Raw genomic sequence first — 10489 nt, forward strand, 5'->3', positions numbered from 1 at the left:
TCAAGCATGCGCAGTTGGTACACGTGGCACTTCCTGTGCATATTGGATTTCTACAGTACTGGAAACACTCGCAATGTTGTACTGTCTTCGCTTCCTCTGATGTTTGAGTAAAAACATGTAGGATCGGTTAAATACATAGTGACAGACTGTCTATTACAAATACAATTAGTTTATATAAAACCAGACTAATGGTTCACTTTTTAATTAATTCGTTTCTCCAGGGTGATTTATTTACTGGAGTTGAAGAGTCTGGACTGGAAGTAGAAACATGTTCACATCAGAAATATAGACATACTAAACTGCCTTGTTATCAAATAACATTATTTAAATCAAATGTGTTCTGTGTTAACACGTTTAGATTATAGGAGTGCTAGAATATGGTTCACATTTTTGTTCCCCTACCGGAAAGATGATTGTGAAACATAAACAGGAAGCGGCTATGCCTGGGCCTGGAGAGTTATTGGACACAGATTGCATTGCTGTGTCGTGGCTCTGTAACATAACGCGAAGGTTGAGACGTGAAGTGTGTGCTCTCATTTGACCATAAAGCAAATTTTCATGATTTTATGAGCAAACATATTTAGTCAATTGATCTACACTTAGATAACGGGTAAGTGTAAGCATTAATTATTTCAAATATGGGGTTTTCGAAAGTGTATTTGAACGTTCACTATTAAGGCTAGCGCGGATAGCTAGCTAACGGTATATGCTAACGTTAGTTAGTCGGTCAGGAACCCTCAATCAAATTGCTGACGGTAGCTAATTAACAATTTCAAGTTACTTTGACACGTAATGTGGTAACCTTAAAGTAGGCCTATTTGTATGTGCATTTTTATATTGAGATGTTCTCTAGCTGTAACAAACAGCTTTACTGTCAATACACCTAGCGCTTTCTTATGTTTGCAATTAACTCGATGCTACTATAGTTATCTCTGAAAATGACACGTATCTATAAATTCAGATGCACTAACTTAGCTAATGGCAACTTACCTGTGTAACTATGTCAACGCTACTGTCGCTAGATTTTAATGTTAGTTAGCAAACTAGCAAGCTACAATAAATGTGAATAACAAAACCAATTCTCGCTGCCAACTAAAGGTACAATTTGTGACTCACAGCTCGCTATCCTTTAGCTAGCTTGGCTATCAAACGTTAGTTAGCCAGCTGGATATAGTCGTCATAACTATATTATTAATTATATCGGTTTTGCATCGTAAATTACAATTCAATGTTACGGACAGCCACCATTTCGAGCTCAAATTGTTTTTATTTTTAGTCAAAGAAATCAAAATCGATATGTGTCGGAGACATAATCCACATTTGTTTGTGTGTGAGTTGGTGTATTCTTGCATTAGTTGGACACTACTGCTCGCTGATATAAATAGCTAAATCAGTCAAATAAATGTTTATTACCGGGTTTTCCACTGTGACTGTCCTTTGTCTTCCAATTCCTGCCAATGTTAAATGTTTCAGATTAGTTTGATATGGACTACACTGAATTTAATCCCAGTAACATTACCTTTCCACCATTTATAGCAGCTATTTTTTAGCTATCTGCTCTCACCTCAAATTCTACTAGGTCTAGAAAACTTTGAGCTGAAAACTGTGACTTGATTGATCAGTGTATGTAAATTATAGTGAGCTGTCAGAACCTGTAGTTTGCTTCCGTTTAATTCAAATCCTTCAATTTGAGAGGCTCTAGCAACAAGGTGAGAACATGAGCCAGCTGGGCTGGCATTTAAATCTGTCTGGGAGCCTGGGGTGTAATCATTAGTCCAAACTGTAGAAAACGGTTGCAAACAGTACGTTTTGGAACAAAATTTGGTTTCTATTGGACAAATTCAGGTAGGTTGTGTTTGATACCTAGTGAATACACCCCTGGTATCCTACTGGAAGTATATTTTATCTATTATCCTTAAGTAAACCTCACTGCCCTCTGACCTTAATATTTAAATATCTTACAATATTTTGCACATGTGCATTGCTACTTTCCTATATATGTTTATATTTTTAAGCTACATGCTGTATGCTAAATATTATTGTTGGGCTTATATTGATCAATGACATAAAGGACTGTGATGTTCAGAGGAATGAAAATAATTAAATAGAACATTATTTAACCCCCTAGACTCTATTGATGTAAAAAATCGCATCAAAACCTGCCAGTTTATGCTAGAGATCCACCGCTTCTGCCTATGGTGGCTTTCCGCATTTGCAGTGTTAGGTGGCCGAGATACAGTTGTCAGACCATGAGACATCCCGACAATCTGTCTTCTCATGAAAACGTCTGCGGCGTCCGAACGGTTTGGCCCCATGGGACTCGGCTGAAGTTGGTACCGCTGAGGTGCCAACCTCTGTTTGTAGCATCTGAACCGTTTGGGCAGACTAATGTGACCCCACTGTGGAAAGGGGAGGTTCTCGCGAACATGATGGTGTTCTCCGTTTTGCTCTGTGAGTGTCACAGGAATCGTCTGAAGGTAACCGGTACTTGGTAAAAAATGTATGGGGGTGTAGTTGGTGAATTCTTGCATTAGTTGGACACTATTCTGCTCGCTAATATAAATAATATAAAGAGTTTCGTAATATTATTATTTTTTGCTCCTTTGCACCCCAGTATCTCTACTTGCGCATTCATCTTCTGCACATCTATCACTCCAGTGTTTTAATTGCTAAATTGTAATTACTTCGCCACTACGGCCTATTTATTGCCTTTCCTACCTCATTTGCACACACTGTATATAGATTTTTTCCCCTATTGTGTTATTGACTGTATGTTTATTCCATGTGTAACTCTGTGTTGTTGCTTTATCTTGGCCAGGTCGCAGTTGTAAATGAGAACTTGTTCTCAACTGACCTACCTGGTTAAATAAAGGTGAAATAAAAATAAATTAAATTAGTTTTGTACCTACCCCAAAAAATGGGTTAAATATCTGTCATATATATTTATTTACTTCATGAGCTTTCTTATATCTCCTAGATATAGGACAGACACTTCATAACCTTATTCCTTATGATAAAACATTTGACTGTCTTTTTTGCTATTTATGAATGTGTTATTCAATGCATTTCTATGGGCTATAGTAGTAAAGGCCAAAATCAATATTATTATTATTTTTTGTGGGAGATAACTAAAGGGGTCCTAAAATTCTATATCAAATAGCTAAGTGATCCATGGTATGATCATTTTAAAAACAATTCCATATGTCAGCATAGACCCCCCCCCCCCCAGGCTGATGAGTGCCGCGCAGCATGGCAAACAAAAAAAATGAAATACATATTGGGCTCACCTATCGCGCGTGCAATGATGTCCAAGGAGGATTAAACAGTGTTTGTTCATTGTTTGCAACTTCTTTGTTTTAATATCGCAAACAGACATGGCTGTTTCACCATTAAAGGTACACTCCAGCTATAAAAAAAAAAAAAAACTTTTCCTGTTGAAAAACAATATCCCATGTATAAATACAGTAATGTACATATAAATAGGTTGGAGTATGCCATTCAACGAGTTGGCTTGATGGTGTCCTTTGTCATCGGCTTCACCCCTTGCTTAAAGAGAAATAGTAGGACTTAAGGATTCCAGCTTTTCAAAACACAATAGAATACTAAATATATTGTATCTCTATGCAGGGTGACTACTGTAGTCATTTAAAATCAGAATGGTATGGTCGCCAGCTTAAAGTAATCAAGGTAACTGTTCAGATTCGGGCTCTACTATCTTGCTTTGATAGCTTGGTGATACATCTCCACTAGCCTATATCTGCTGGTTACACTGTTAGACCAGCATCTTCTGCTGGATCACGTCACACACTGGGAGCCAGCCAGGGGGAGAGCTCCTGCTGACGTGTAGCCTAGTTCAGCTGTATTTGCATGGTCTTGACCTTTAGCTCCCTTATACTTTAGCCCTGGAGCTGTTTGCATGTTGTGTAACTAGAGCCACAGGTTGGCCAGCCTGCCTGGCACATTGTGGTGCCACTCTAGCCAGGGAGAGAGTTGAGTCTGAGTGTTGAGACAAAAGTCTTGGTGTCGTGAAATTGCGGTGGAAAATAGCCACCTCAGCCAGCCACGTCTCTTTTTTTCTTATTTTTATCCTGCTCAGTGCTCACTGACGGAAGAATTTATGTGTAGACGTTAGAGCACGTTTCATTTGTTGCAGTGAAAAATAGGAAAGGGAATAAGATATTCAAGGGTAACTGACCTTTTGAGTGTGAATTGCAGTTTATTTTGAGATGTACAGAAAGCTGCATGCAAACTTATTTTAGAGGACTTTTAGATGGTCATTGGTTTGTTTAGTTAAACAGTTTTTAAGGATGCGCAATGCAGAAATCTTTGTTCTTTTGTCATGGAAAGTACAATAAGATAAAGTTTGGCAAACAAAATCTGGTGGGGGTTGGGATTATCCATTTCTAAGACCCATGGTGCACTTCAGCATGCTCTGAGTCAGTGTTGTTAAGGCTATGTTCAGGAACACACGTCTTGGCTGTTAGGAAAGAGACCGTGTGAAGATTGGTCTGAACTGCATGTACTTCTGTCCAATTAATCCGACTGGAACAAGATGATACTTCCTGAGGGGAGCCAATTATTGTTATGGTTCTTATCACGTGTGGCTAAATCCTTCAGATAGGAGGGCCTCTCTCCTTGCAACTGTGCAACATGTACCATGTTCTTCAGGCTGATCTCTGATAGCAGGGATTGTAATGTCTTCTAGGTTGTAGATGCTTTGTTAATTGTTGTCAGTTTGTTAATTGTTGTTAGTTTGTTAATTGTTGTTAGTTTATCTTTGGAAAGTCAAATATACTATCCTAATCGTGTCTTGTTACTTTGCCTGTGTCACTGATACTTCTGCTGGTTGAAGTAGCCAACTCTTAGACTTGTAATATAGATTGATGATTATCAACAGTTTTGGAATCCGGGGATAAATAAGTAATATACTTCACTGTTAGATTTTTTTTTAAATTACTTTTTATTTAACCAGGCAAGTCAGTTAAGAACAAATTATTATTTACAATTACGGCCTATACGGCCAACCCTCCACCTAACCCGAACGACGCGGGGCCAATTGTGCGCCGCCCTATGGGACTCCCGATCACGGTTGGTTGTGATACAGCCCAGGATCGAACCCGGGTCTGGAGTGACGCCTCTAGCACTGCGATGCAGTGCCTTAGACCGCTGCGCCACTCAGGATCGCTGTCTTTGTGGCTGATTTACAACGTCTCCTTTGAGATTTAGGAAACAGCTTCTATTAGGCCTAATGTTTTTTTTGTGCATGTGTCAAAGGAAGTTTACAGAGCCAAGTAATCAGTCAACTGTTTTGTCATGTGCTGTACTTGCATGCCTGTTCATCACTTCTGTTCTTGCTTTCTTACAGGATTCACCAGCTCCGGATATGTCCTTCATATTTGATTGGATTTATAGTGGTTTCAGTAGCGTACTGCAGTTTCTAGGTAAGTACCATGTAAACATCACCTATTCCACTTTCAATACTGTCCTCTGAATGGCTTGAATAGGAAGCTGGATTTCAAGCTACTCAGTACTGATAACTTTTATTTTTCTTATTTCCTAATTTCCACTTGTTGTAAAGACTGACAAGTGTGGTGCTGTCTGTCGTTCCTAGAAATCCACGTTGTCCCTCTTGTGGTTGAACATGGTAACGTGTCCCCACTGCCTAGCTACAGTGAAACACAAACAAGCTCACTTCAGGCTGCTGCTACCACTTCCTTTAGCCTCCCTCTAGAGCCCTCTCTAGTTTCTGTGACACTAGCTAGCTCTCATCTCAGAGAGGTGTGGTGGCACTCCTGCTTACCTTGTTAAACAGGTACTGCTGAGGTTCTCTTGGTGTTGCGTAATGATGACGACGAGGCCTAAGAGCTGACTCAGAAAAGAAAAAGTATTGTTCACTATATTTTATGCATACCTGTTTTAACTTGATACTTTCAAGTTTGACTTCTTTTGTTGGTGAGAAGATTTATTTCTTAGACTTTCCAAAGATTTGGTTTAATTGTGAATACATTGTTAGGCAAAGGAAAGACAACAGGTCTCAACAGGATAAGGTGATAAAGTCACAGCTTCTTTTTGTTTTCAATGAACAAAAAAAATTCAGAAAGACATTTAAATGACATTTTAGGACTGTACAAGAAATCGGGCAAATTAGTATTTCTTGGACTGGACAATGCTGGCAAGACGACGCTACTGCACATGCTCAAAGATGACAGAATGGGACAGCATGTGCCAACTTTACATCCAAGTGAGTAGATCTTTTATAGTCACGTTTTTATCATTTTTCAATCCAGCTTCTGAACAGACCTAATGGTTCGACAATCAAGTGAAGTGTGGATCATCCTCTCTGTTCATTAAAGGCAGTGCTATTTGATGGTTACTCAATTGACTGAGCTTGGGTAGTAGTTTCCCAATGTAAACATGACCCATTTTACCCACCAGCCTCGGAAGAACTGACGATCGCTGGCATGACCTTCACCACCTTTGACCTTGGAGGCCATGCACAAGGTATGTGTGCCCGACTGCCCTTGTGTGTGTGTGTGTGTGTGAGAGAGAATTGATTAGTTAATTTTTGGATCCCAGCAAAACTGCACTAATTTCTCTTATTTTGTGCGTGTGTTCACAAAGCTCGCAGAGTGTGGAAAAACTACCTCCCCGCCATCAACGGCATCGTCTTCCTTGTGGATTGCATTGACTTCCTTAGATTGCCAGAGTCCAAAACAGAACTTGATGTGAGTGTCATTGATTTACAGCCACATTGGAAAAACCTCATAAGATGGATGGGACTGAAAACTATCACATTTCAACTTAAACCATGCCAAAGATGTTCTATTAAAACAGATGGCCTTTTCATAAGCAGTTTATTTGTTTCATACTGATTTCTTTATATGCTTGATGAAACAATAGTTTCTTTACCATTCCTAACGTCTCATGATGGCTCATGATATCTGCTAAAAGTTAGTCAGTTGAGCGGTCTAAGGCACTGCATTGCAGTTCTTGATGCGTCACTACAGCACCGGGTTCAATCCCAGGCTGTGTTACAGCTGGCCGTGACCGGGAGACCAATGATGCGGCGCACAATTGGTCCAGGTGAGGGGAGTGTTTGGCCGGCCGGATTTCCTTGTCCCATTGCGCTCTAACGAGTTGCAAGCTGACTTCAGTCACCTGTTGTACAGTGTTTTGTCCGACACATTGGTGCGGCCGGCTTCCGGGTTAAGCGAGCAGTGTGTCAAGAAGCAGTGCGGCTTGGCAGGGTTGTGTTTCGGAGGACACACGGCTCTCGACCTTCGCCTCTACCGAGTCTGACCAGAAGTTGCAGCGATGGAACAAGACTGTAACTACCAATTTGGATATCACAAAATAGGGGAGAATAAAGAGGTTAAAATAAATTAATTTTGTCAGTTGCAATGAAGGCATGCCTTGCAGTTTCACGGGTAGATAATGTCGAAGATCATGACATGTTTAGTGTGGACTATTGTGATAACTAACCAGACATTTCCGTCCTGTGGTCCACACAGGCTCTAATGACAGATGAGACCATTGGAAACGTGCCTATCCTGGTCCTCGGCAACAAGATTGACAAAACAGAAGCCGTCAGTGAGGAGAAACTACGTGAGCTGTTTGGATTATATGGCCAGACAACAGGCAAGGTAAGGAGATCCCTGCACTAACACACATCTCCTGATACTACTGTCCCACCCACTCTTCTCCTCCCAGTAGAACTACTGAACTGTACAACAAATAACAGTGCTACTGTTTTTAGAATGATACAAACCCTCATCCATTCAAGGGTCTATGTGCTCATAGGGACAAGACATGGCTATAACTAGGGCCTACAGTTTCACCCTGTCAGCTCCTGGCCCCACCATTAACCAAAGCAATCCTGTTGAAAGGCCACCTCTATGATGTAGTTAAGGTTTTTAGAACAAAAGAACAAAAACAAACGGAGCCCCAAAGCTGCTTAGAATAATCATACATTTTAATGATGTGGTTCCCTGACGATGTTTGTCTGGTCTCCAGGGCAACATTCCCATGAAGGAGCTGAACACGAGACCATTGGAGGTGTTCATGTGCAGCGTGCTGAAGAGGCAGGGCTACGGCGAGGGCTTCCGCTGGCTCTCCCAGTACATTGACTAGAGCCCCGGCACCAGGAGGTGCTACAGGGAGACACCCCACTTCTACCGCCACCATACTCAGTCCCATGTTTGGTTTAGAAAGTCTGCCTCCGCCACCAGAAAAAAAACAGTACAACTTGAACCCAATAGACTTTTATTGGTCTCCAGAACACTTTTTTTGGGTTACACTTTTCTATTTTTTCCAAGAGAATTAACATAGCATTGGTTCTGCAGAAGTGTTAAAAAAATTCTAATGGATTATTCTTTTCTATTTTGTTTCCATCTATTCGCCTCCCCATGACATCTGTTGGTGTGACAAATGCAGTATATAATTGTAAATCTGTAAATGAATCTAATGATAATCTAATCTGCCACCTTCCAACACATTTTGAGCAGTGAGACAGCTGATTAGTTGTACACATCGCAATACACTTTTTTAACAGGAAAGGCAACATACAGACATGACTTGTGTTTGATCATGTTTCATTAATGTCTTTTCTTCATCCTATATTTTTTACATAGTAAGAAGTGTGGCCACGTAGACAGCAGCACTCACCTTAAAGAAAACCCTTCCGTCTCTCTGGCTGTGTCATTGTCTTATAATAAACCGAGCCCTGCATTGATCTACATTAATGTATTGGAAATAGTTACATTTCTTAAGAGTTTGTCACTTGTATTGGCATTTAAGGTAATCCCATTTCCAAACAGCAATGTGTTGTCTGTGGACACGGACTAGTCCCATGCGCCAAGACTGGAGTGTAGGTAGGCCAATGGGTTGTAGGCAGCATGGAACTCTGGGGGTCGACACGCTGTGGTAAGATAGAAAGGACCATATACAACAATGGGAGGGGACATTTTAATTTGGAAGAATGAAAAGGAATAATATTGGCTATATAACCATCTCTCTGGGGTTCAAGGTTCAAATTGTTAGCTAGCAGACAAGATCAGAAAGATATTTAACTGTGAATGAAATTATTGAAAGTAGCTTGATGAAAACATGCAGTAAAAAGTGGTTGGCGCTATGTAACATCTCAGTAGTTGTCAATGTTAGAAAGCCAGTTGAGTTCCCTCAAGCAGAGCTGGGCCCGGGTTCACCTTAGAAACATAACCCGACCCTGAACAGGATGAATATAGTGTCCAAGTTAGATATGAGGAATAGTCCACGAGTGAAAACCTAGCAGAAAGGGACCATATGAAATGTACATGGGATTTTTTAATAAGCGGTTTCCTTGATCAATGTGCATTATAAAACTATTATGCATGCCTTGTTCTTTGTTTTTTATCGACCATATACAGAAGTACAACAAGAGGGAGCAAATGCCAAATTACAATGTGAGGAATTGAGTGCTTATCTCAAAACCTGTCATTTTTTTCCTGTTCTGCCCCTTGGTGTTTTCATTTCCTCATATTCCATGAACTGTTCCAATAAGGGAGAGACTTACTGTTTGCATCATAAATTGTAATAAACATTTGCAATGAATTAACAGTGGTCTGTCACCAACCGTTATTTTGGTGGCTCAGTCGGTTGACTTTGCAAGAAATTACACAACTGTTTTCTGCTCTGATGGACTCTTATCAAGGTATACCAATAGACCAGGAACATGTTTTACTTTCTACTGACAATATATCTGTCCCAAATGGCACCCTATTCCCTATAGTTTGTTGAATTTGTTCATAACTGACTTGCCTAGTTAAATTAAGGTAAAATATAGTGCAATACTTTTGAACAGAGTCCTGTGGGACCTGGTCAAAAGTGGTGTACTGAATTGGGTGCCATTTGGGGGACATCATCACAACCAACGTTTAGATCATTTGGTTGTTTACCCTGGGGAACTGTTGACTGACGAGTATAGGGCAATATGATTTGACCTGTATTTGCGGAGTGGTGTGGACACTACAGTTAGCGGTGTATGGTCATGCCGATGCGCTGCAACATTAGTCCACTAGAGGGCATAGCGGATAAGGCAGAAAACTGATACATTTTGTACTAATGGTAGCCTTTAAATTACATTTCAGACAGGTAGTCAGTAAACAATACATTTGATAGGCAAACATTGCTTCTTTAGTGATGCAATTATCAAATGATCAAATACAGTATCAAACAGTTTAAGTACAAATGTAAGTGTTTTTACACATGAGTTCTTTAGACTTGCCTGATTCAGCTTCTCTCTCGCTATGCTACTGTCTCTTGTGAATACTCCCGTCAGTCTCTTTAAACATATACAGTTGACAGTGATTTCCATTTTCTTTTAAAACAAATGAATCAATTGAGTATGTGTCCTTATCCAGTTTACAACAGTCCCCATCATGCACACTCCCACTGCTATGACGGGAGAATACTGCCAGGAGCATGTGGCCACACTTCCCACAGTGCCTCTGGC

At 40.3% G+C, this 10489-nt stretch overlaps 1 protein-coding gene across 1 annotated transcript; it reads left to right on the forward strand.

Moving 5' to 3' along the window:
• Nucleotides 1-82: 82 nt before the first annotated feature.
• sar1b (secretion associated, Ras related GTPase 1B) lies at nucleotides 83-9588 on the forward strand. Its single transcript, XM_071339414.1, has 7 exons — nucleotides 83-610; nucleotides 5366-5441; nucleotides 6122-6241; nucleotides 6436-6501; nucleotides 6622-6725; nucleotides 7512-7643; nucleotides 8014-9588. Exons 2-7 carry the CDS (start codon nucleotides 5384-5386, stop codon nucleotides 8128-8130), a joined length of 597 nt encoding a protein of 198 aa, XP_071195515.1. The 5' UTR covers nucleotides 83-610; nucleotides 5366-5383; the 3' UTR covers nucleotides 8131-9588.
• The last annotated feature ends 901 nt before the right edge of the window (nucleotides 9589-10489 follow it).

The sequence above is a fragment of the Salvelinus alpinus genome, chromosome 13 (assembly GCF_045679555.1).
Source record: "Salvelinus alpinus chromosome 13, SLU_Salpinus.1, whole genome shotgun sequence".
NCBI lineage: Eukaryota > Metazoa > Chordata > Actinopteri > Salmoniformes > Salmonidae > Salvelinus > Salvelinus alpinus.

Coding starts and splice junctions, on each gene's coding strand:
- sar1b (XM_071339414.1), top strand. CDS start 5,384: ATGTCCTTCATATTTGATTGGATTTATAGTGGTTTCAGTAGCGTACTG. Junction 6,502..6,621: donor CCTTGGAGGCCATGCACAAG/GTATGTGTGCCC, acceptor GTGTTCACAAAG/CTCGCAGAGTGTGGAAAAAC. Junction 6,726..7,511: donor AGTCCAAAACAGAACTTGAT/GTGAGTGTCATT, acceptor TGGTCCACACAG/GCTCTAATGACAGATGAGAC.